This window comes from Carcharodon carcharias, chromosome 5 (genome assembly GCF_017639515.1).
Source record: "Carcharodon carcharias isolate sCarCar2 chromosome 5, sCarCar2.pri, whole genome shotgun sequence".
NCBI lineage: Eukaryota > Metazoa > Chordata > Chondrichthyes > Lamniformes > Lamnidae > Carcharodon > Carcharodon carcharias.
Window position 1 is genome coordinate 110,174,575 of NC_054471.1, and position 27,091 is coordinate 110,201,665.

The window sequence follows — 27,091 nt, forward strand, 5'->3', positions numbered from 1 at the left end:
GAACACTTCTCATGGCCTGGCTGACAACATGCAGGAATTGTCACCAGATAAAGCAGCTTGAGATCCTGGTTTGAGCGGCAGCTGGAGTCACAATAGGGAACCTATGGGGCTGAGAGCTTTGTGCCTAACAAGTTTCTGGAGATTGTCAGCCCCACAACTTAAAAATATACAGGCAGAGAGGGACTGGGTGCCAGAAGCACACGGACAACTATCAGGCAGGGCAGGGATCCAATGAGTGCATCCTGCTTTCCAACCTGCTGCCGTATCCTGACTTGTAACAAGTTGCATTTACCCATCACCCCTCTGCTCCCTGACCTACATTGGCTTCCAGTCCAATAATACCTTGATTTCAAAATTTTCATACATGTTTTCAAATTCCTCCCTGGCTTTTACCTTCCCTATTTCTGTAAATTCCTTCAGCATTACAACCCTTCGAAAGCTCTGTGTTTCTCCAATTCTGGTCTTTTGCACATACCCAATTTCCTTTGCTGCACCATTGGTGGCCATTTCTTCAACTTCAGCCCCAAGCTCTGGAATTCCCTTCCTAAACCTCTCTTCCTCTCTCCTTTTAAGACCTTCCTTAAGCCTACCTCTTTGACCAAGGTTTTGGTCACCCGCCAACATCTCCTTATGCACTTGGTGCCAAATTATACCTGATTACTCTCCTGTGAATTGCCTTGGGACATTTCACTATGCTAAAAGTGCTACATTAATGCAAGTTATTATTGCTGTGCCAAACATAATTTAATCAGTTTACGTTGGAAACATTTTACATGTTTCAAATAGATCTTTATGCTTTGAATCAATGGCTCACTATATGTCTCCTGAGATGAGTTATTTGCAAGAATGGCACTTGTTTTAAACTAGGCCCTGCTTTCAGGTTTTGACTTTGGAATGCGGCAGAACGGAGAAAGAGTGAATCATGTAAACCTCCCACCCTGGGCTCGCAACGACCCCCGGCTGTACATTCTGATTCACCGCCAAGCCTTGGAGTCAGATCACATTTCACAAACAATTTGCAATTGGATTGACTTGGTGTTTGGAAACAAACAAAAGGGCAGAGCTGCAGTTCATGCTATCAATGTCTTTCATCCTGCGGTAAGTCTCCACCCCTCTCAATTTTCAGATCATTATGAAGCCAACCATCAAATGTAAAGTGAGCCAAACACTGAGCATTTGCCTTAAATGCTTTTATTAATTTTGCAGTGCAGAAATAGTTTTGAAGTACAATTTTGCAGAGCAATACAATTAGAATAATGTAGAAAAAGGTACTGAGTAAAAAAAAAATCATTTTAAAATGTCATATAAAGGGGAAAAGAATTCAGCTTCAAAGGTTGATTGAAGTACTATAAGGGCTTTTAAATAATTGCCTGCTTGATTTTTGAACTTTTCACAGCTCTACACAAACAACATGACCAGGATTTGGAGGCCAACAGCACAAGGAATAAAATTGGCATCTCCTCTCTCTGGCTTTGTACCACTGATGCTCCAAAGCAATGCCGCTGTGTTTAGAGTTTGAAAATACTTTGTTTAAATTCAGTTAGCGATAGTCTGACATGCACTGTTGATCATTATGGAAAGATACTTGATATGCTAAGAGCTGAGTGTAGTGTGCCCTGTTAGTAATTTACACCATGCTTTTCAGACAGATGGCAGGTGACCTCATTTGCCTATGGAAGTGCTCCATCCACTTAGTTTTCCTGTTCCTCATCCTTCTCTACTTTTTCCAAATAGTTCTCCTGTTTACCAAGCAAGCCAATATGCGGAGCAATCAGTACATACCAGTATCAGACCACTCTGTGCCATTGCACAAAAGATCGAGCAATGCACAGATTCCCTTTTTTAAAGTATAACAAATTAGTTTTGTGCATTAAAGTGAACTGGCACTTAAAGTGCCAATCTATTTCAGGTCACAGTGAAAATAACACAAAGAATAATGGATTTTAGCCCTGAAATTACCCCGACATTTCGATTATTTATGTTGTGTATGCATGCACATTACAGGGCAAGAGCAGGGAAGTGGGACTAATTGGGTAACTCTTTCAAAGAGCCAGCACAGGTAGAGTGGGCAAAATGGCCTCCTGTGGTGCAACATTGAAAATGAAATGTTGTTGTTTACTGCAAGGGGAATGGAAGATAAAAGTCAGGAAATTCTGCTACAATTGTACAGGCCCTTAATGAGACTGCATCTGGAGTCTCTTACTTGAGAAAGGATATAATTGCATTAGAAGCGGTTCAGAGAATGTTCACTCGACTGATTCTTGGGATGAAGGGGTTATCTTATGATGAAGGATTGGAAGGATTGGACCTGTATCCATTACAGTCTAGAAGAATGAGACGTGATCGCATTGAAACATATAAGATCCTGAGGGGACTTGACAGGTTGGATGTTGAGAGGATATTTGTCCTTGTGGATGCATCTAGAACTAGGGGACATGGTTTAAAAATAAGGAGTCTCCTATTTAAGGTGGAGATGAGAATTTTTTTCTCTGAGGTTCATTAGTCTGTGGAATTCTCTTCTCCAGAGAGCAGTGGAAGCTGGATCACCAAGTACTCTTAAGGCTGAGTTACAGAGACTCTTGATTGACAAGGGAGTCAAAGGGTTTAGGGGGTAGATAGGAAAGTGGAGTTGAGGCCACAGAGACCACAAACATGTCAGGCATGATCTTATCAAATGGCAGAGCAGGCTTGAGGAGTTGAATAACCTACTCCTGCTCCTAATTTTTATGTTTGTATGTATGTTCATATGATTCTGCAATAATATGGTGTAGAGAACATGGTGCGATTTTATCCTGCTTAGCTCTGTTGCTTTAACATCATAAATTTCTACGTAACTGCAGGTACAAGGAGAGCAAATCAGCGGAGGCATTAGTGGAGTACAGAAAGTGCAGGCTGGAGTTTAAGAAAGCAATTAGGAGAGGAAAGAGGGGATATGAGAAAGCTCTGGCTAGTAAAAGTAGGGAAACCCCCAAGATATTCTATAAGTATATCAATGGGAAGAGGATAACCAGGGAAAGAGTAGGGCCCATTAGGGACCAAGGGAGCAATCTATGGTTGGAGCCAGAGGACACCGGTAGAGTGTTGAATGAATACTTCTCATCCGTCTTCACCCAAGAGAATGAGAGTGAAGGTATCGAACTTGGGGAGAGAGACTGCGAGGTTCTTAAGCAAATTGATATAGGGAGTGACAAGGTATTGGAGGTGTTGGTAGGCTTAAAAATGGACAAATTTCCAGGTCCAGATAATTTGTGTCCCAGGCTACTGAGGGAGGCAAGGGAGGAGATCGCAGGGGCTCTGACCCAAATTTTTAATTCCTCTCTCCACGGGGGAGGTGCCAGAGGACTGGAGAACAGCTAATGTAGTTCCGCTATTTAAGAAGGGTTGTAGAGATAAGCCAGGGAACTATAGACCAGTGAGTCTCACGTCAGTGATAGGGAAACTATTGGAGAAAATTCTGAAGAAGAGAATCTATCTGCAATGGAGAGGCAAGGTTTGATCAGGGATAGTCAGCATGGCTTTGTCAGAGGGAAGTCATGCGTAACAAATTTGATTGAATTTTTTGGGGTGGTGACCAGGTGTGTAGATGAGCGTAGTGCAGTTGATGTAGATTATATGGATTTCAGCAAAGCCTTTGACAAGGTTCCACATGGGACACTTATAAAGAAGGCAAAGGCACATGGGATACAGGGTAATTTGACAAGGTGGATTCAAAATTGGCTTAGTTGTAGGAGACAGAGGCTGATGACAGAAGGATGCTTTAGTGACTGGAAGCCAGTGTCCAGTGGCCTACCTCAGGGGTCTGTGCTGGGTCCCCTATTATTCATCATTTATAGAAATGACATAGATGACTATGTGAGGGATAGGATTAGTAAGTTTGCGGATGACACAAAGGTTGGCTGGGTGGTTAATAGTGAGGTTGAGTGTCTTGGGCCACAGGAAGATATAGATGGGATGGTCAAATGGGCGCATAAGTGGCAGATGGAATTTAACCCTGAAAAGTGTGAGGTGATACACTTTGGAAGGAGTAATTTGACAAGGAAGCATTCAATGAATAGCACGGCACTAGGAAGTTCTGAGGAACAAAGGGACTTTGGCGTATGTGTCCATTGATCTCTGAAGGCGGAGGGGCATGTTAGTGGGATGGTGAAAAAAGCATATGGGACACTTGCCTTTATCAATCGAGACATAGATTACAAAAGTAGGGAGATCAAGTTGGAGTTGTATAGAACCTTGGTGTGGCCATAGCTGGAGTACTGTGTGCAGTTCTGTCACCATATTATAGGAAGAATGTGATTGCACTGGAGAGGATGCAGAGGAGACTCACCAGGATGTTGTTTGGGATGAAACATTTACGTTATGAAGAGAGGTTGGACAGACTTTGTTGTTTTCATTGGAGCAGAGAAGACTGAGGGGCGGCCCAAGGTGCACAAGATTATGAGGGGCATGGACAGGGTGGATAGGGAGCAGCTGTTCCCCTTAGCTGAAGGGTCAGTCACAAGGGGACATAAGTTCAAGGTGAGGGGCAGGAGGTTTAGGGGGGATGTGAGGAAAAACTTTTTAGCCAGAGAATGGTGATGGTCTAGAATGCGCTGCCTGGGAGGGTGGTGGAAGTGGGTTGCCTCACATCCTTTAAAAAGTACCTGGATGAGCACTTGGCACGTCATAACATTCAAGGCTGTGAGCCAAGTGCTGGTAAATGGGATTAGGTAGGTAGGTCAGGTGTTTCTCATGTGTCGGTTCAGACTCGATGGGCCGAAGGGCCTCTTCTGCTCTCTGTGATTCTGATGTGACACCTGTACTGACAAATTAGCAGTTGTGATTTAATAATCACTTGACTGCAAATTGAACAAATGATAATCCACAATTGTACTGATAGATGTAGTATTTTGATCAATAAATCTATGATCACCACTGAGAAGGATTGCTGCAATTGGGACTGTTAAAGAGGAATTTTTCATGTGGGGTAAGAAAGAAATTGAACAAAATTAAAACAGAAAATCCTGAAAATACTTAGGAGGTCAGATAGAATCTGTGGAGAGAGATAGAGTTCATTAGTCTGTATTTTCCAAGATGAGTCCTTACCAATAAAAATTACCAACACTAATATGTGTTATTAATATTATGATTCCTACTAATAGCTAATACACCTTACTAATAGTAATAAAACCAACAATAAAATAAAGATTCACCAGTTTGTTCCTTAATCCAGGTTGGAAATACTGAACAGCCAATCACCTATTTGTGTCCCTATGATGTCACTTCAATTTGTTAGCTCAACTAGAAACTGCCTTGCCCCACGGCTTTCACCTTCCCTCTCCAAGCTCCTTATAGCCCCGCTACTCCCGCCTTCCCTCTCCACACATTATAACCCCACTGCTCTTGCCTTCCCTCTCCATAGTATTTGTAGCCCTGCTGCTCTCACCTCCCCCACGCTTATTGTAGCCTCACTGCTCTCGTCTTCCCTCTCCACGCTCTTTGTAGCCACGCTGCTCTCGCCTTCCCTCTCTGCGCCCGTTGTAGCCCCGCTGCTCTCGCCTTCTCTCTTCACGCTCTTTGTAGCCACGCTGCTCTCGCCTTCCCTCTCTGCGCCCGTTGTAGCCCCGCTGCTCTCGCATTCCCTCTCTGGACCTGTTGTAGCCCCACTGCCCTCGCCTTCCCGCTCCATGCTCTTTGTAGCCCCACTACACTCGCCTTCCCTCTCTGTGCCCATTGTAGCACCGCTGCTCTGGCCCTCCCTCTCCGCGCTCTGTGTAGCCCCGCTGCTCTAACCTTCCCTCTCTGCATTCTTTGTAGCCCCACTGCTCTCGCCTTCCCTCTCTGCACCTATTGTAGCCCCGCTGCTCTCACCTTCCCTCTCTGCACCCGTTGTAGCCCCACTGCTCTCACCTCCCTATCTGCACTCTTCACAGCCCCACTGCTCTCGCCTTCCCTCTCTACACCCGTTGTAGCCCCGCTGCTCTCACCTTTCCTCTCTGCGCCTGTTGTCGCCCTGCTGCCCTCACCTTCCCTCTCCATGCTCTTTGTAGCCCCACTGCTCTCACCTTCCCACTCTGCGCCTGTTGTCGCCCCGCTGCCCTCACCTTCCCTCTCCATGCTCTTTGTAGCCCCGCTGCTCTCACCTTCCCTCTCCACGCTCTTTGTAGCCTCGCTGCCCCCGCCTTCCTGTCTGTGCCCGTTGTAGCCCTGCTGCTCTTACCTTCCTTCTCTGCGCCTGTTGTCGCCCTGCTGCCCTCGCCTTCCCTCGCCACGGTCTTTGTAGCCCCACTGTTCTCACCTTCCCTCTCCATGCTCTTTGTAGCCTCGATGCTCTCGCCTTCCCTCTCTGTACCCGTTGTAGCCTCGTTGCCCTCGCCTTCCCTTTCTGCGCTCCTTGTAGCCCCACTGCTCTCGCCTTCCCTCTCTGCGCCCATTGTAGCCTTGTTGCTCTCACCTTCCCTCTGTGCGCTCTTTCCAGCCCCGCTGCCTTCACCTTCCCTGCCTGCACTCTTTGTAGCCCCGCTGCTCTCGTTTCCCTCTCCGTGCTCTTTGTAGCCCCACTGCTCTCGCTGTCTCTCACCTCTTGAATTGAGCTCTTGCGTTCCCTCGTTGCGCTCTTTGTAGCCCTGCTGCTCTTGCTGTGCCTTGCCATTAAGAATGAACACCTGCCTTCTCGCTCCATGCTCTTTGTAGCCCTGGTGCTCTCGTTACACCTCGCCATTCAGACTGAGCTCTGGCCTACCCTCTCCGTGCTCTGCTTAGCCCTACAGCTCCTGCTGTTTCTCACCACTTGGATTCAGTTCCCGCCTTAGCATCACTGCTGTAGCTGTTTTTCAGCACTCGGATACATCCCACGCCTGCTTTCTCTGCGCTGTTTATAGCCCAGCTGCTCTCGCTGCCTCTCACCACTCGAACTGAGCCTTGCCTTCCCTCTCTATACTCTTTATATCCCCGTTGCTCTCGCTGCTTGGCCTGCATAAGTTATTGAAGGTGGCATGACAGTTTGAGAGATCTAATAATAAAGCGTACAGTATCCTAGGCATTATTGACAGGAGCATAGAGTATAAGAGCAAGGAGGCTATGTTGAACTTGTATAAGATGCTAGTTCAGCCTCAGCTGGAGTATGCGCCCAGCACTTTAGGAAGGATGTGAAGACATTTGAGAAAGTGCAGAAAAGATTTGTGACAATGGTTCCAAGAATGAGGAACTTTAGTTAGGAAGATAGACTGTAGAAGTTAGGACTGTTTTCCTTGGTGAAGAGAAGGCTGAGATGAGATCTGATAGAGGTTTTCAAGATCATGAGGGGTCTGGACAGAGTAGATAGGGAGTTCTGATGAAGGGTCATATGGACTCAAAACGTCAACTGTATCCCTCTCCGCAGATGCTGTCAGACCCGCTGAGTTTTTCCAGGTATTTTTGTTTTTGTTCTAGATAGCGAGAAACTGTTCCTAATCATGAAAAGATCAAGAGTGAGAGAACACAGATTTAAACTTATCGGCAAAAGAAGCAAAAGCAATATGAGAAAGAAACTTTTCATACAGTGGATGGTTAGGGTCTGAATGCACTGCCTGAGAGTGTGCTGGAGGCAGGTTCAATTGAGGCCTTCAAAAGGGAATTAGACTGTTATTTGAAAAAGAAGAATGTGCACAGTTATGGGGAGGGGACAGAAAAATGGCACTTGGTAAATTGCTCATTCCTAGAGCCAGTGCAGCCATGATGGGCCACATGGCCTCCGGCACTGTAACAATTCTGTGGTTCTCGGTCGCAATCCTGATGTCAGCTTCGATCACATCGGCAACCTGAAAGCGTTCATGGTAAAACATTGGTCATGATCTTCCTGGAGGCAGCCAATTAAGAAGCCCTGCTCAATTAAGGATGATGGGCAGATGAAGAAATACGGCCCATGATGTCCACCTGACCGTCAATTGGAGGGGATCTCTGCAGCATTGAGAAAAATATATTAAAAAATTAAAATATGAAAGAAACAAGCATGGCCTTGGCTGTCAGGGCATCATTGTGGATTGGGGATCCACTGCACAGGATTGCTTGCTGCCACACCTGTGGCCTTCACATCGCAGCAGGCCTATGCTGGTGTGAGTGACAAGAAGTGCTAATGGTTCCCAAACAGGCTGCCGGGAGTTCACCTTCAATTTATTGACAAGCTCTGGCCTCAGTGGGGACCCATACTCCATCAGCAAGATCCCAGCAGCTTAATCACCATTCTCCCAATTAGCCCAATAGTGGGCTTAATTGGCTACCCATTGCTACATCGACTCCATCTCTGGCAAGATCACCCAGAGGCGGAAATGTGTCAGGTGGAGGACCTGGCATCCTATTTTACAACTTTGCACAATGCCCCTCCTAACCTCGGACCAGGAGAATTCAGCCTATTGTTTCAGGTTGATGACCTTTTCATTTCCAGCCACCTTCCATTACAGTGAATGGAGATCTCTGCCAACCCTGAATACAACTGAATGCTTAGCACCAGCCATGCCTTAGGATAAACGCTGATTCTCCTTAAATGGTGGGCAGCTGGCTGGAGATGGCCTTCCTGATGCATCATACAGACAGGAATACATAGGATAGATTGAGTATTGGCACAGTCAGGAATATAATAAATGACTTCATATGCCTCTTAATGACATGGAAATTGATCCAATGTATTTTTAGACCAACAAAGAGGGTAATAAATATGTTAATTTACTTTACAATGATCTTAATTCATATTTTGCTGATAGACATACTTTGGCATGGACGTATCTGCTGTTGAAGATCCAGTGCAAAGACGAGCCCTGGAAACTATGATCAAGACCTATGGTCAGACCCCTCGGCAGCTCTTCACAGCTACTCATCCAAGCAGGCACGGACCTAGACTCTCAATGGAGGGGGAGCTGCCTGCAGCTATGGGTCTCCTTGTGCAGTTTGCTTTCAGAGAGAGCAGAGAGCACGCCAAGGAAGTCATTTACCCGGTATTTACCCCCATCTGTTCTGTTATAAATGTGCTTCAGTTTTCAAATTTAGAAGCAGTTAATTTTTCTTCAGAATTTCTTATCGAATAGGCTCGATGGCCAGGTGGTTTTTCCTGCCTGTTGATTTTATATGTTGTATGTATTTGTAATTACTATCTGTTTTTTATTAGAAAGTGCAGCTGATCTGTAAAAGTAAGATAATTCCACAAAACGTCTTTTAATTCTCAGTGCAGTCACCTGATACATTTTCCTAATTTTTCTCTATCTCAGTTACTTTTTTATTAGGTTTTTTTGTGCTAATCATTTAATTTTATTCAATATGAACACGGGACTATTGATAGGTATGTTAGCAGAGATCTTTTGCTTTTCAAGTTGAAAAATTTCCTTCATTTAAAAGTCGATCAAAATTTAATTAGCTAATCGTCAATTAGTAGCATTGTTAACTATGCATTTTCTATTCCTTTTTGGATGAAAATGCTTAAAGGGACCTGCAGCGATTGACCCTTTTTTTAATCTCATGTTGTGGCCTGTGTCTCAGAGTCCTCTGCCCTGGATTCAGGGGCTGAAGTGGGGTGAGTACGTGGGTTCCCCCAGTGCACCAGATCCTGTGGTTTGCTTCAGTCAACCCCATGGAGAACAGTTTGGATCGCTGTTAGCATTGCCAACCAGAGCCATCTGTGGTCTGTCAAGGAAATTTTGTCTCATGATGATATACAGCAAAGAACAAGGTATGGAATGGATTCGTAGCATCAGCTACTCCAAATGGCAGCGAGTTCCATATTCTAACCACTCAGTCTGAGTAAAGAAATTTCTTCTGAATTCCCTATTGGATTTATTAGTGACTCCCTCATATTTATGGCTCCTAGTGTTGGCCTCTCCAGCCACCCTCCACCTAACCACATGGAAACATCTTCCTTGCATCTACCCTACCAAACCTTTCTGTCATATTAAAGACCTTTATCAGGCCACCCCCTCAACCTTCTATTTTTTAGAGAAAAGAGCCTGTGTCTGTTCAGTTTTTCCTAATGGTTGTACTTTCTCAGGTCTGATATATTTGTTTCCATCTTAATTTTAGGTGTTCGGAGTATGCACAGTACAGATATCCAGTGGTCTGCCATTTTGAGTTGGGGTTATGCTGATAACATGCTAAGACTGAAAAGCAAACAAAGTGAGCCCCCCATCAACTTCATTCAATGCTCTCCCTTACACCAGGTATGTAGTCTACTCCTTAAAATAGACCTTGTATTTTCTTAGTTTCTGCAGGCTTATTTTTAATTAACAACGTCAAACTTTTCCTTTTCTCATTTTTGCTTTTTCATCAACTGTAATAAAGTTAAGCCAAAAACTACGTTTACAGGAAATGGTTATCTTTATTGATATATAACCATTTTTTAAGCAAACTCCTTATTTAGAGGAAATATAGTTTTTAAACTAATATAAAATGCTTGGTTCCCCTCTTACCTGTCCACTCAGAGCATTTACAGCAGTGGCTTCTCTTCTTACCCCCATACTATCATCTTCAGAATCCATGTGTCTTAACAACATCATTTATCGTTGTGAGAACAGCTCAGGGAAGTTAATCTAAACCTTAATAAATCATTGGTTAGGCCTCAGCTGAAGACTGTGGGCAATTCTGGCCACCATGCTTCAGGAAGGATGTTAAGGCCTTGGAGGGATGAGGGACTTCAATTGTATGTTCAAGCCTTGTGCCATTTTTGATTGACTCAGGATCTTGGGGAGTCTATAGTACCCTGTTGTTTTCTCCAAGACAACTCCTCAGACAGTCAGAGTCCACTTGCCAGCCAATCAGCACCCCTTTCTCCAGTAGCATAAATTGTTGTAACTGTTTGAAATTTGACATTCTTACATTTGTCCTGAAGAGTGCAAAACGAAAAGCTTCGGTAACATGTCTCTCTTATCAGCAATATTCGACTGTGGACTATGTGGAGGAACTAGTGGCACTGGGATTGCTCTCCTTGTAGTAGTAAAGGTTAAGAGGGGGATTTATAGAGGAGGACTTCAAAATTATCAAGTGTTTTGTTAGAGTAAATAAGTAGAAATTGTTTCCATTGGCAGGAAGGTCAGTAACCAGAGGACACAGGTTTAAGATAATTAAGAGGAGGTAAGAAGTCTTTTTATGTAGCGAAAGGGTAATGGAAGCAGGTTTAGTAATAACTTTCAAACAGGAATTGGATATATGCTTGAAAAGAAAAGAAAATAATGGGGAAAGAGTAAGAGTTGGAATCAAATGGGTAGTTTCAGATAGCCACACAGAACAATAAGCCAAATGCCCCCCATCTGCGTTGCATAATTCTCTGAACTTTCATGTGCACATTGGTGATGCCAGACATTATCTCACCGTACTACTGTGTTGTCACATTGCCTGACCGGCATGCCGTCTGTCACCCAAGGCTTACGTGGACCTTCATGTAGTCATTATAAATCTGTCTAATAATGTGAAAAAGTATTGAACAAAGATAAATGCACAGTGTTGATTCAAAATTTTTCATTTCTTTGACAGTTTATAATCAAAATATGTTTTAAGAGCAATGGCTAAGGATTAGTCTCTTGTTGAATCTGGTTGTAAATTGTCCAATCGATGACTCCTTTTCAGGTTACGAGTTGTGCATGGGTGCCTGACAGTTGTCAGCTGTTTACTGGCAGTAAGTGTGGAGTGATTACTGCCTACTCGAACAGATTTACCAGCAGCACGGTATGTGTATGAAACACATTGTTTGTTTGTATGTGTGTATGTATACAGCCTGCCAACTGTGTCTTGCATTGAAATTTTAAAACTATTAATTGTTTTAGCACAATTATGTGTCTTTAATTATTAGAGAGAACTCTCACTGTTCTACTTCAGGTAACTAATGTTACTGCAATTGATTGAAAATTTGACCTAAAGGTTTTCACTTTCCATTGGGATTTTGTTAAAATCAGAATACTGTTAGCCGTGGCTCAGTTGCTATCACTTTTATTTGAGTCTTTTTCTCTTTACCCCTCCAAGATTCATCTCTCCTGTCGTCATGCCTCCTTTCATTTCTCCCCTCTGATACTCTGCTCTTCCAAATCCCTACCAACCCTTTAGTAGTCCTTGACCTTCCTACTATCTTGCTGCTGTCCCAGGCTTGACTCGCTCTTAGATAAGACTTCTGTTCCTCTCGTGGCAATCTCTGAGGGATCCATCTGGGTATTTATCACTACCTCTTTACGAGCAGCCACCTAACTACTCCAACCTACTCTATCCCTGACCTTCCCACCCAGCACACCAGCTGGGGATTGATCTTGACAATCACCTCCTTGCCCAACTTTCCACTTACTGTTGACTCTGTGGACTCTGCCAGCATATCAGCTATCACTGCCCTTCTTCCCATCTCCCTCTAGAATGTCCACTCACTCGTGAACAAAGCCCTTGCATCCCATGAGCTTATGATGTATAATTACACCAACATCATGGCCTTGACAGAAACATGGCTGAGAGATGATGGCGCTATTCTCCTAACTGAATCCTCCCCGCCAGGCTATTTTCCTTGCCCAGGCAGTCAAAAGCATTTGTGTGGCTCGTATCACCAAGTCTCACCTTGGTCTGCTTCTTTACTCCTCTGGCACTTTGTCCTCCTTTGAGCATTTCACCTTGTTCCACCCCTCTCACCTCTCACTTAAAATCTGGTTCTTTACCACCCACGCAAGTACCAATCCAATTTTCTCATCAAGCCATCTTAATTACTTTCCACCCTCAGCCTCTGCACTATGCAACTTCCCATACTGGACGATTTAAACTTGCATCTAAATTCATATCTCCTTTCTGCTCTGAGTTCCCTCTGCTCCTATCCTCCTTTAACCTCTCCCTACATGTGAACTCTCCAACCCATATTCATAGCCACTAGCTTGGCCTTCCCATTTCATGTTCCAATAGTATCAGTCACAGGTGAGGCTGAAATAAGGTTACTATTAAAATGCTTTATTAATTTATGAAGTTCCTTTTCTCGGCATGATGCGATACTTGACCAAGGGTAGCTGGGGGTGGTGGCTCAGCAGCCAGCTCTAACAGCCTTAACAACCTATGTAAACATACTATTCATTGCTATACAGAGGAAGGAGATGAGGGGAACTGAAGGCTAGACAAAACAGTTTAGTCACCATGGAAACTAGCAGACCCAAGGCTGAAGGTTGAGATAATGGGAACATCTGCTGGGTCTTCATGATCCAGTTCACTGATGGAATAGTATGGGTTAAGGATTATTGACTGTCGCCAAACATTATAGTGAAAGCAGGAAGATAAGAACTGTAAATATGTGCTGTAAACTCTGCATCTTTGAGAGGTTCCTTGGGAACCGAGATCTTCTCCCTTGAGTATGCTCAAATAAAGTCTTTGCTTGCTTGAATATTTCAGACTCGAGGATGGCTTACTTTTCCCACAAAAGAGGCAATCACTGTTTCTTGTATAGCGTTCCACCCATGTCCTGTTTCCTCCACCTTCTGTGTCTGCCCCTGAAAAACTCTCCCCAATTCACTTGGAACTACCCTTTCAAAATCCCATTTGCCTAGCCTTTGGCCCTCCATTCATCACAAAATTTCTGAAACTACTGATCTGCTCAGCCACACCCTTACCTGATGCAATTAGCTCCCTAAACCATTGCGCTCTCTTTCTCACCTGTTCTCCCGGTACAGCTCTCATCTGCACTGTTTTAAGTCCAAAGGACACAGACTGGAATGGATATGGTTGAAAACCTGCAAAGCCATTACTGTCAGATCTGGCTGGATCACTTAAAGTATTATCAGGTCCTGCACTTATCTGCAAAAGCTGCTCATTATTCCAGGGTCATCTTGGGATGCAAAGGTGAGCATCTCTGGTCCAGCTTTTTTCTACTGCAAGCAATCTTCTTAAACCCCTTTCCCCGATCCCCTCTGCACTCAATCCAACAAGTGTGAAAAGCTCATGTATTTCTTTGTCATTAAGATTGAGACCATCAATTCAGCTGCCTCTGCCACTCACCTCCCTTGCCCTAGTTCACTGAACCAAACTTCCTCTAAGTCTGTCTCCTGCTCTGGGCCTGAACTTGTATCTTTCTCTAGCTTCTCTCCTATCTTCCCCCCCCAAGTCATCTGAGTTCATCTTGACCATTAGACCCACCTCCTGCTCTCTCAACCCTATTCCCACTAAATTACTGACCACCAACTGAGGTTCCCGGGTCCCATGTTACCGACTACTGTTACCAGTTTTTTTTTGTCAGATTCTGTCCCCATCTCCAAATCTGAAGTCAACACCTCTGCCCTCCCCTTGACTCCTATGTCTTTGCAAACCTCCTCACCATCTCTAACCTACCTTCCTTGAATGTGTTGTTGCCTCTCAGATTCATGCCCACCTTTCATGGTACTCCATGTTTGAATCCCTCCAATCAGATTTCCACCCTGGCACAGTACTGAAACAGCTCTTATCAAACTCATCGTTTACATCCTATGTGACTGTGACAAAAGTAAACTCTTCTTCCTTGTCTTTCTGGACTTGTCTGCATCCTTTGACATGGCTGATCACCATACTCCTCCTACACCTCTGCACTGTCGTTCAGCTGGGTAGGACTGCACTGGTTTGATTCTTGTTTATCTAATTGTAAGCAGAATATCAGCTGCAATAGCTTCTCTTCTTGCTCCCACAAGGATCTATCTTAACATTTTCCTTTTTCTCAACTGCAGTATCATCGAAAACACATCAGTTTCCACGTTGTATGCTGACAACACGCAACTTGACCTCACCATCATCGTTTCGACCCTTCCACTATCTCTAAATTGTCCAGCATGCAGTACTTGATAAGCAGAAATTTAATCAAATTGATTAGTGTGATGACCAAAGCCATTGTCTTTTGTCCACGCCACAAACTTTGCTCCCTAGTCACTGACTCCATCCCTGGCAACTGTCTGAGACCAAATCAGACTGTTCACAATCTTGGTGTTATATTTGACCCTGAGATGAACTTTCAACTGCTGCTACACTATGATCGTCTATTTCCACCCCCATAGCATCACCTGACTCTGCTCCCTCCTAGGCTCATCTGCTGCTGAAACCCTCAACCATGCCTTTGTTACCTCTGGACCTGATTATTCCAGTGACATCCTGGCCAGTCTCCCATGTTCTGCCCTCTAAACTAGAAGCCATCAAAAACGCTGCTGCCCACACCCAAACTTGCGCCAAATCCTGTTCACTCCCTGTGCTCAGTGATCTATACTGGCTCCTGATTAAGCAACACATCTGTTTCAAAATTCTCATCCTTGTTTTCAAATCCCTCAATGGCCTACCCCTCCCTATCTCTGTAATTTTTCCAGCTCCACAACCCTCCTGAGATAACTGTGCAATTCTAATTCAGGCCTCTTGAGCATTCCCAATTTTAATTGCTCCACCATTGGTGACCATGCCTTCAGTTGCCTAGGCCCTGAGCCCTGGATTTCCCTCCCTACACCTCACTGCCTCTCTACCTTGCTTTTCTCCTTTTTAGATATTCCTTAAAACTTAGCTCTTTGATCAAATTTTTGGTCATCTGCCCTGACATATCCTTATGCGGCACAGTGTATTTTGTCATTATAATGCTTCTGTAAAGCACTTTGGAATGTTTTATTACTTTAAAGACACGGTATAAATACAAGTTATTATTGAGTCAGAAGTTTGAGAGTTCACGCCCCATTCCAGACACTTCAGTACATAATCTAAGCTGGCACTCTCAATGCAGTACTAAGGGAATGTTGCACTCAGATGCCATCTTTCAGATGAGACATTAGACCACAGTCTCTCTTGGAGGCAATGTATAAGATACCATGGTATTATTCAAAGAGCAGGGGAGTTCTCCCCAGTGTCCTTGCCAATATTCCTCAGACAAAACCACTTAGATCATCTAGTCATTTCTCTCACTGTTGTTTGTGGGAACTTGATGTATGGAAATTGGCTGCGCATTTCCTACATTCAAACAATGACCACGCTTCAAAATTACTTCATTGACTATGAAGCACTTTGGGACGTCCTGAGGCTATGAAAAGTGATATGAAAGATAAATCCAAGTCTTTCTTCCTTTACTGAACTGTGCACTGTGTTTGCTGTGCAATGATTAACAGAATGCGGGAAAGTACATGTTAAGAGTCTAGGATGGGACACTGACACTGTTTCTATTCTTTAGTCTTCAGAGATTGAAGTTGAAGCAAAAGTCCACTTATATGGGCACACTGCAGAAGTAACCAGCCTGTGTGTCTGCAAACCTTACAGCATTCTGATCAGTGTCAGCAAGGATGGGACCTGCATTATATGGGATTTGAACAGGTACAAAAAAATTCTTTAAACTGCTCCACCAAATGGTTAGGCATTCAATGCAGAAACTTCTATATCAATGAGTGAAGTATTGGAATAGATAAATTTATGTTCTGCAGAGGCACATGGTTCTGTTATATTAACTGTGATGTGTACCCACAGTCTTTGTTCAACAGCACAAATAAAGGTCTTGGGCTGCAAGAGCTGCCAAATCACCATCGTCATCCAATCAAGTTACCTTCATACATTATAGTTAAGAAGAAAGACATTGTCGATAGTTAAATTTCCAAAAGGATTGTTACCTGAGAGAGCATCCTGAGGGATGAATATAATGGGGCCTGACACAGGATTGGATCAAGGCTGTGGGGTGTCAGACATGATGCTTTGCTCAGCACTAAATGTTATCTGCTTGCCTCAAGTCATTAATATTCCACCCCATCTGTCTAGACGTCCTGTATAAAGTGGGAGTGGCTGACTACCAAAGCAAGTCCATGCTATTGAAATAGAAGCAGCAGAAGCAAGATCAGAAGTTGAAAACCATTTCTTTAGCTCCAGACCAAAGAACTTGGAGACATAAAATGTATATTTATTTGGCATTTTTGAAGCATTAGAGCTTTGACACAATGCACGAATGAATATGGTACTCTTCTGTTTTGTGCCTAAATTCCTAAGCTGCAGAGTTGACAACCTGAATCTTTAAGAAATGGAGAGAAAGTGAAGAACAGGTGCTGGTGCACAAGAAGAGAATTTTAATGGAGGGGTGGGAGAGATGAGGAGGAAGGGAGATGGTGAGGGGAGAAGTTTGGGAAGAAAAGAGGAGAGATACCAGAAGGAGGGGAGATTGACAACCAGGGGGTAAAGGATGTAATGACTAGAAGAGGAAAAGTAGAGAGAGAAGGAAGGAAAACTGTGGAGAGAAGGAAGAATGGAGGGTGGGGAGGGGAAAATTCTGGCCGGTGATTTTTGCCTCTTTTTTTTATTCATTCATGGGATGTGGGCTTCGCTGGCTGGGTCAGCATTTATTGCCCATTCCCAGTTGCCCTTGAGAAAGTGTTGGTGAGCTGTCTTCTTGAACTGCGGCAACCTTGTGGTATAACTATACCCACAGTGCTGTTAGCGAGTTCCAGGATTTTGACCCAGCAACAGTGAAGGAACGACGATATATTTCCAAGTCAGAATGGTGACTGACTTGGAGGGGAACTTCCAGGTGGTGGTATTCCCATTTATCTGTTGCCCTTGTCCTTCTAGATGGTAGTAGTCATGGGTTTGGAAGGTGCTGTCAAAGGAGCCTTGGTCAATTCCTGCAGTGCATCTGTGTGCCGGTGATGGAGGGAGTGAATGTTTGTGGATGTGGTGCCAATCAAGTGGGCTGCTTTGTCATGGACAATGTCAACTTCTTGAGTGTTGTGGGAGCTGCACTCATCCAGGCAAGTGAGGAGTATTCCATCATACTCCTGATTTGTGCCTTGTAGGTGGTGGACAGGCTTTGGGGAGTCAGGAGATGAGTTACTCATCACAGGATTCCTTGCCTCTGACCTGCTCGTGTAGCCACAATATTCATGTGGCTAATCCAATTCAGTTTCTGGTCAATGGTAACCTCGAGGATGTTGATAGTGGGGAATTCAGTGATAGTAATGCCATTGAACATCAGGGGGCGATGGTTGGATTCTCTCTTGTCGGAGATGTTCATTGCCTGGCACTTGTGTGGTGCAAATATTACTTGCTACTTGTCAGCCCAAGCCTGGATATTGTCCAGGTGTTGCTGCATTTGGACATGGACTGCTTCAGTATCCGAGGAGTCGCGAATGGTGCTGGACATTGTGCAATCATCAGCAAACATCCCCACTTCTGACCTTATGATGGAAGGAAGGTCATTGATGAAGCAGCTGAAGATTGTTGGGCTGAGGACACTACCCTGAGGAACTCCTGCAGTTCTGAAGCTGAGATGACTGACCTCCAACAACCACAACCATCTTCCTTTGTGCTACGTATGACTCCAACCAGTGGAGAGTTTTCCCCCTGATACCCATTGACTCCAGTTTTGCTAGAGCTCCTTGATGCCACACTCGGTCAAATGTGGCCTTAATGTCAAGGGCAGTCACTCTTACCTCACCTCAGTGTTGGAAGAGGATTTGGTGTGCAAATATTGCCTCAGCTGAGGATGTTGAGAATATTGGTTAAGCAGAGGGAGGAGATGGTGGGGGATGGCCAGAGTAAGGGGTTGGGGGTGCAGGGACAAGGTTTTATTGGATCTGTGGCAAGAGAGGGTTTCCGCTGTTAATATTTTTCATTCTGTGAAATCGAACAGTTAATGAGTTTGCCTTGGTAGTTGGGGCCCTTATGTGTGCGTACTTATCACCACACCCACAGTGGAATCTTATCTTGATCTTATTTTTCTTTCACTGTGAGTTGGTGGGAATGGGAATCTGGGCCAAATTGTGAATTGTGACGCATGGATATTGTATCAGCAGCAAGTATGGGGGAGGGTGACAGTCTCGGTTCTGTACTTTACCTCAGTGGAGCATGGATTCCTTCAAGTGACTTGGTTGCCTCGGGAGATTATTTTGCTGGTTTCAACACAAAATAAGTTTGAAGGCACATTCCATCATGGCTGATCACAAATGCTTTTGAGCTTACTCCTTAACTGGCTTTTGAATGACTTTTCGTGAGTTGAACATTCTGCAGATGTTATTTGAGTTTGTGTAATTTTACATGTGTGTAGGCAGTTGTTTACTGTGTGTTTTCAAAGGCAGACTCCTAATTTTTGTCTTGGAGGTCCTGTCAGGTAATGTTATGGGCAAAGCGCCATTTACAGTTGCTTTGATGCATTGTCACCATTTACTATTTTTTTAATATAAGATAAAATATTTTCTCAATTTGGAACTATTCTGTTGACATCCATCAACGGTTTACATTTTGCGTTCTCAAATATCTTGTATATATAGAAACACGGAAAATGTACAGGACAAGAGGAGTACATTCTGCCCTTTTTGGCTGTGCCAGCTGCAAAATATCTAGTCAGCCTAATCCCACTTTCCAGTTCTTGGTCTGTAGCCCTGTAGGTCGCAGCACTTCAAGTGCAGTGCATATTTTTAAATACGTTGAGGGTTTCTGCCTCTGCTGCCTTTCAGACAGTGAGCCCCAGATCCTCATCACCCTCTGGGTGAAAAAAAATTCTCATCTCTCTTGTAATCCTTCTCCCAATTATTTTAAATGTATACTCCTGGTTATTGACCTCTCTGCTATGGGAAATAGATCCTTCCTGTCTATGTCCCTTATAAATTTACACACCTTAATTAAATCTCCACTCAACCTCTTCTGTTTGAAAAAAAAGCACCCCAGCCTATCCAGTATTTCCTCATAACTAAAATTCTCCATTCCTGGCAACATCCTTGTAAATCTCTGTACCCTTGCTCATGCGATCACATCTTTGTAATGCAGTGACCAGCCCTTTACACAGTACTTTATAACATGCTCTCCCTATCAGGGAATGGAACCCCAATCTCCTGTGTGACATGTAGGGATTCTTCACCACGGTTCTATTGCAAAACTTTCAAATGTCTATTTTTATAACTTTATTTGAACACAGTGAGTTGTGTTTTAGTTATTTACAGCTGTTGAGAGCTCTTGTCTGTGTTTTCTTTTTCCTGCAGGTTGTGCTATGTTCAGAGTTTAACAGGACATAAAAGTCCAGTGACAGCAGTTTCTACAAGTGAGACAACTGGTGATAGTGCGACTGTTTGTGATTCAGGTAAGCAGAACAGATCCTTCCCTGTTAGTCAGGTTATGGCTACTTTGCTTTTTTTTAAACAGAGAGGAATGTCATGTGGCCTGTTCCCACACTACCAGTGATCCATTTTAGCCAGTTACCGAAATGTTCTGGAAATCATCCAGGTTCGATTCTCCTCTCTGATCCCTTCCCCTCTACCCCTTTTCTCCAGTGACTCGCAAAGCTCATGCCATTGGAATGACTGTTTTTCAAAAATTGGAAATGTTATAATGATGATGTGACTAAGACTCATTGTTGGGATAGTTCAGGAGTGACGTACTCTGAAACTGGCTGTAAAAAGAAGAAACCTTGAATAAAAATGAAATAATAAAAGTAGAGAATAAAATCAAAGAAAGAATCATCAATTTGACTTACTGTTGAGGCACTTTGTTTTCTCCCAACGGTCACTTTAGCTTTTGTAAATTTTGTAGTACCAGCAAACATAGCAGTTTGTTCTCTGTAACATGGATTACCCTGAAAAACTACTCTCATTGTGCACTTTATTTTCAGTTGGTGGTGGCAGTGACCTAAGACTGTGGACTGTAAATGGAGATCTCAGTGGCCATGTGCATTGTCGAGAAATAATCTGCTCTGTAGCTTTTTCCAATCAACCTGAAGGTGTATCTGTCAATGTCATTGCTGGAGGACTAGAAAATGGTGTAGTAAGGTCAGTAATATGCTTCTCTAATAGAGCTACAGTTGTCGTATATGTACATCAATTTCTACCTGGAAATAGAATGCCTAGGGTTGGACACAAAACATTAGATTAATAAACACAACTTATTCCATCTAGGTGAATACTCTAGCGCATTTATGTAATATATCAATAATATAGTCTCTTACTGTCAACTATTTCCATTCTAAATTCCTATGTTCACATTTGTAATGTAAATTGCCTATGTTGCACTGTAATTACATGTAGCCATCAGTGGTGAAACTGAGGGTGTAATTACAATGTGACGAGTTTGCATTGCCAGCTTCCATTATAAATGTGGATGTAGGAAATTATAATTATGTGGAAAATACAGCATAGAAATTGGCCATTTGACCCAAATGATCTGCGTCAGTCCACACAAGCCTCCTCCCACCCCGCCTCATCTAACCCTATCAGCCTAACTTCTATTCAAAGAATCACAGAATTGGTATGGTGCAGAAGGAGGCCATTTGGCCTATCGTGTCTGCATCAGCCCTCTGAATGAGCAACTCACCTAGTTCTATTCTCCTATTTTCTCCCCGTAACCCTGAACATTCTTCTTTTTAAGATTAGTCTAATTCTCTTTTGAATGCTCCAGTTGAACTTGCCTACACTCTCAGGCAGAGCATTCCAGATCCTAACCACTCGCCTCGTGAAAAGGTTTTCCTTCATATCACTGTTGCTTCTTTTACTAATTACTTTAAATCTGTGCTGCCTTGTTTTCAATCCTTTCACGAGTGGGAACATTTTCTCCTTATCTGCTCTGTCCAGACCCCTCATGATTTTGAATGCCTCTATCAAATCTCCTCTTGGCCTTCTTTTCTCTTACGAAAACTGGTTCCTGGGATGAGGAACTTCATTTTTGTGAATCTTTTCTGCATTCTATCTAATGCCTTCACATCCTTCCTAAAGTGCAGCGCCCAGAACTGGATGTAGTATTCCAGCTTAGGCCGAACTAGTGATTTATACAAGTACAACATAACCTCCTTGCTCATGTACTCTATGCCCCTATTAATAAAACCCAGGATACTGTATGCTTTATTTACCACTGTCTCAACCTGTCCTGCCACCTTCAATGTTTTATGCACACATACATCCAGATCCCTCTGCTCCTGCACCCCCTTTAGAATTGTACCCCCAATTTTATACTGTCTCTCTGTGTCCTTTCTACAAAATTTAATCAATTCACTTTTCTCTGCATTGAACTTCGTCTTCTACCTGTTCCACCCAGTCTACTAACTTGCCTGTATCCTTTTGAAGTTCTACACTGTCCTCCTCACAGTTCACAATGCTTCCGAGTTTTGTATCATCCTCAAACGTTGAATTTGTGCCCTGTACACCAAGGTCTAGATCATTCATATATATCAGGAAAAGCAAGGATCCCAACACTGACCCCTGGAGAACTCCACTATAAACCTTCCACCAACCCAAAAAACATCCATTGACCACTACTATCTGTTTCCTGCCACTCGGCCAATTCCGTAAACACGTTGCCACTGCCTCTTTTATTCCATAAGCTATAGCTTTACTCAAGTGTGTTGTGCGACACTGTATCAAATGCCTTTTGGAAGCACCACGTACACCACATCAACAGCATTGCCCTCATTAACCCTCTCTATTACCTCTTCAAAAAATTCCAGCAATTAGTTAAACATGATTTTCCTTTAAGAAATCCTTGCTAGCTTTCCCTAATTAAGCTACATTTTCCATGTGGCGATTAACTTTATCTCGATTTGTGAAGTTAAACTGACTGGCCTATAGTTGCTGGGCTTATCCTTACACCCTTTTTTGAACAAGGGTATAATGTTTGCAATTCTTCAGTCCCCTAGCAACATCCCTGAGTCTAAGGAAGACTGAAAAACTATGCCCAGTGCCTCTGCAATTTCCACTTTCACTTCTTGCAATACCCTTGGTTGCATCTCATCTGGTCCCAGTGCCTTATCAACTTTAAGTGCATATATCCTGTCCAATACCTTTGTTTTTTCAATTTTAAACTCTTCTAGTATCTGAATTATCTCCTCTTTCACAATGGCCTGGGTAGCATCTTCTTCCTTGGTAAAGACAGATGCAAAGTATTCATTTAATACCTCAGCTATGTCCCCTGCCTCCGTGTGTAAATTCCCTTTTTGGTCCCTCATCATCCCTGCTCCTCCTTATATCACCTTTTTACTATTAAATATCTAAAGAAGACTTTGGGATTCCTTTTTATGGTGGCTGCCAGTCTCTCTTCATACTCCCTCTTGCTTCCCTTATTTGTTTCTTCACCTCTCCTCTGAACTTTCTATATTCAACCTGGTTCTCAATTGTAGTTTCTGACACCTGTCAGAAGCAAACATTTTCTTCTTTATCTTAACTTCTTTCTCATTTGTCATCCAGGGAGCTCTGGATTTGTTTGCCCTACCTTTCCCTTAGGTGATATACCTTGATTGTGCTTGAGTTAACTTTTCTTTGAAGATAGCCCATTGATCAGCTACCGTTTTTCCTTCCAACCTTTGACTCCAATTTATTCAGCCCAGATCCGTTCTGATCCCATTGCAGTTGGCTTTCCTCCTCCAGTTAATTTCTCTACTCTGGACTGTTCTTTGCCTTTTTCCATAGTCAGCCTGAACCTTCTGATACAATGATCACTGTCCCCTAAATGTTCTCTGACTGACACTTGATCTACTTGGCCCACCTCAGTTCCAAGAACCTTCCTTATTGGGACTGGAAACATACTGCTGAAGGAAATTTTCCTGAACACATTCTAGGAACTCTTGACCCTCTCTGCCCTTTACATTAATACTATCCTAGTCTATATTTGAATAATTAAAGTACCCTGTTATAACTACTCTATAATTTTTTCACCTCTGTAATTTCCTTGTAAATTTTTTCCTCTACATGCTTCCCACTAGTTGGTGGCCTGTAGACTATGCCAAGCAATGTAATAGTGTCTTTTTTGTTGCTTAGCTCTAGCCAAATAGATTCTGTCCTTGACCCCTTTGAGTCATCCTCTTTCTCCAGCACGGCAATGCTCTCCTTAATCATTACTGTCACCCCTCCTCCTTTACTTCCTTTCCTATATTTCATGAACACTTTATATCCAGAAATATTTGAGCCAGTTATAGCCACAACACCATATTCCCAATCTGTGCCTGTAATTTATCGATCTTATTTACCACACTCCATGCACTCACATACATGCACAGTAACCCTGATTTAGACTCTATTACTTTCTGTTTTTTCTCTGACCCCATCTATTAACTTACCATTCCCTACTCTAGTGCTATCTATCTTTCTCAATATTCTATGCACCTTGGTAATTCCTCTCTGATATTATCTCCTTTTTTCCACACCTCCGTCAAGAGTTTAAAACCTCCCCAGCAGCACCAGCAAAACACCCCGCAAGGAACTCAGTCCCGATTCTGTTCAGGTGCAAATCCTCCAGCCCGTAGAGGTCCCATCTCCCCCAGAGCCAGTCCCAATGTCCCAAGAATCTAAAGCCCTTCCTCCTGCACCATCTTTCCAGCTACACATTCAGAACTGAATGCTAGTTGGAGAGTGGAATGTGCCCAGGGATTCCTGCACAACCTTCCTGTTCTTTTTTGACTGTCTGGTGGTTACCTCCCTCTGTCCATTCATACTCTTAAGATTTGGGGTGACCTCATGCACAAATGTGCTATCCACATAGCTCTCAGCTTCACAGACTCTCTGCAATGTTGCCAGCTGCTGCTCACGTTCTGAAACCTGGAGCTCAAGCTGCTGCAATGGATGACACCTCCTGCACCTGGTTATCCAGGATTTGGAAAGAATGCTGGAGTTCCCATATTGCACAGGATGGACACGCTGTAGGTTGGAGTAACCCTGCCATTTCTTTATTTATTAGTTACCCTTGCTGCTGCTAAAATAAAAACCTTACCGACACAAATAGACCTTACTAGTACTGATAAATACCGATGCTTAACACATTTTACTAGTTATAATAAACCTTAAAAATAAAAGATAAGACTATACTCACCAGCTACATACTTGTTGTTTATTATTAATACTTGACATATTTATTGTTTTTAATTTTCCAGTTGTTAAGACTCAGTGCCTGAGCAGCAGTACTCACCAGCCAATCAGCTTACACCTTTCCTGTGATGTCACACCTTGATTTCTATTTTCGAATTTTAGCAGCTGCAGTTACCTCCCAGCCCTGGGTCTTCCTGACTCTTGCTCTGTCCTCCCGCTGCTTTCAGCCCCAAATCTCCCTGGAACTCTCGCTCTGTTCTTGTACCACTCAGCCCTGGGTCTCCCTGGAACTCTCGCTTTGTCCTCGTGCTACTCTTAGTCCTGGGTCTTACTGGAGCTCTCATTCTGTCCTCGTACCACGCTCAGCTCCGGGTCTCCTTGGAACTCTCACTCTGTCCTCACGACACTTCAAACCCCGAGTCTCCCTGGAACTCTCACTCTGTCCTTGTACCACTTTCAGCCCTGAGTCTCCCTGGAACTCTCGCTCTGTCCTCACGACACTTTCAGCCCTGAGTCTCCCCGGAACTCTTGCTCTGCGCTCGTGACACTTTAAGCCCCGAGCCTCCCTGAAACTCTTACTCTGTCCTTGTACCGCTTTCAGCCCTGAGTCTCCCTCGAACTCTCGCTCTGTCCTCACGACACTTTCAGCCCTGAGTCTCCCCGGAACTCTCGCTCTGTCCTTGTGCCAGTTTTTTTCTAGCTCTGAACTCTTTTCCTTTCTATTCCTTTCCCCCTTGTATTTAGTTAGCTTGTCCTTAAGCATGCTGCCCTTATTTTCATTGTCTTTAAATGGGGCCTGAATTATATCTCCGTGCTTTAGTCAAGTAATCCCCCAGCCTCTATTCTTGTTTTACCTGAAAAGTACATTTTGTCTTGATTCCCCATGTGGAAAGCAAGAGTTTGATTAATATATCACCTAAAAATTGAGATTCATGGCTTATTCATACAGTGCATAGTGTACTGCTATAGATTATTTTACAGCCCTGAGTTCCCAAAAATGGGGGTGAGCAAATCCCCGGCACAGGCTCTCTTGCACCAGCAGCTCGTGGGGCTGAGCTGCCATGAATCAATCCTCCACTGATCTCCATTGACTAGGCTAATGTGCATAAAAATCTTGGCCTGAATGCATAATGCACAGTTGGTTGGCAGAGTGTAAAACCTAGTGAGGAAGGGGAAGAGGTGGCGTTGACTGGTAATCCGGAGACCCAGGGTAATGCTCTGGGGACCCAGGTTCAAATCCCACCACAGCAGATTAAAGTAAAAGTCTAATGATGTCCATGAAACGATAGTCATAAAAACCCATCTGGTTCACTAATGTCCGTTACTTGACCTGGCCTACATGTGACTCCAGATCCACAGCAATGTGGTTGGCACTTAAATGCCTTCTGAAAAAGGGCATTTAAGGATGGGTAATAAATGGTGGCCTGCACAGCTGTGGTGGTGTTGGAATGACTAATTGTTCCAGTACAGAGGAGAACTGTGTATAGAACTGCTATTTGTGATGCTGAAGTATTGGTGGTCCAACTGTGGACAGAATTCCAGAGTGAGGTGGGTGAGGCTTGAGCAAGTTCCTGTGGTCACAACATCCAGATTTGAGCTGATAAGTGACAAGTACCATTTGCGTCATGCAATGACCATGTCCAACGACATTACCATCATCTAATTCCCTATGATCAACATCCTGAGGATTATCACCGGAAAACCATACAGTTTATAGTTCATATGAACACTTCTCTTAGAAAGAGAGGGACAATACAGACATTGCAATCAGGGAGGAGTAGTGTGAAATATTAGATAAAATTCACATATTGATAGAGGAAGTATTAAGGGGAAATGGATAAATGGGAAATTGAAAATGGATAAATCCCTTGGCCCAGACAAAATGTATTCTATGCTGTTAAAGGAAGGAAGAGAGGAAATAGCAGCAGTTCTGACCATCATTTTCTAATCCCCTCTGTTATAGGCATGGTGCCAGAGGACTGGGGGACATCAAATGTTACACCATTGTTTAAAAAGGAAGAAATGGATAGTCAGAGTAATTACAAGCCAGTTAACCTAACCTCAGTGGTAGGAAAATTATTGGAAAAAAATTTTGAAGGACAGGATAAATCTTCAATTAGGAAGACATGTTAATCAAATTCAACATAAATTTGTCAAAAGAAGGTCATGTCTGATTAACATGATTGAATAAATATGAGGGAGCAACAAGAAGGGTTAATGAGTTATTTCAGCTAGGAATGCACAGTACTGCAAATGCATGGTACAGTATTTCAACTTGTACTTTTTTTTCGGGCAGGAAATGTCTGAAGGAACCTAACTCTGGATTTAACATTGATTCATTTGGGAACCTGTGATTCCCTTTAATTTGTTTCACTTAAAGTCACGATTTTCAGGAATGCAAC

General features: G+C 43.4%; 1 protein-coding gene across 4 annotated transcripts in view; it reads left to right on the forward strand.

Moving 5' to 3' along the window:
• lyst (lysosomal trafficking regulator) overlaps positions 1-27,091 on the forward strand; it is a 364,467-nt gene that overhangs the window by 323,602 nt on the left and 13,774 nt on the right. For 3 of the 4 annotated variants that reach the window (XM_041187582.1, XM_041187584.1, XM_041187583.1), the window contains 8 exons: positions 881-1,098; positions 8,715-8,945; positions 9,484-9,673; positions 10,021-10,157; positions 11,560-11,658; positions 16,109-16,248; positions 19,890-19,987; positions 20,516-20,672. In XM_041187582.1, coding sequence (XP_041043516.1) covers positions 881-1,098; positions 8,715-8,945; positions 9,484-9,673; positions 10,021-10,157; positions 11,560-11,658; positions 16,109-16,248; positions 19,890-19,987; positions 20,516-20,672 — 1,270 coding nt within the window. Of the gene's footprint in view, positions 1-867; positions 1,099-8,714; positions 8,946-9,483; positions 9,674-10,020; positions 10,158-11,559; positions 11,659-16,108; positions 16,249-19,889; positions 19,988-20,515; positions 20,673-27,091 lie in introns of those variants that run through there. The other variant, XM_041187585.1, reaches the window with a different exon arrangement.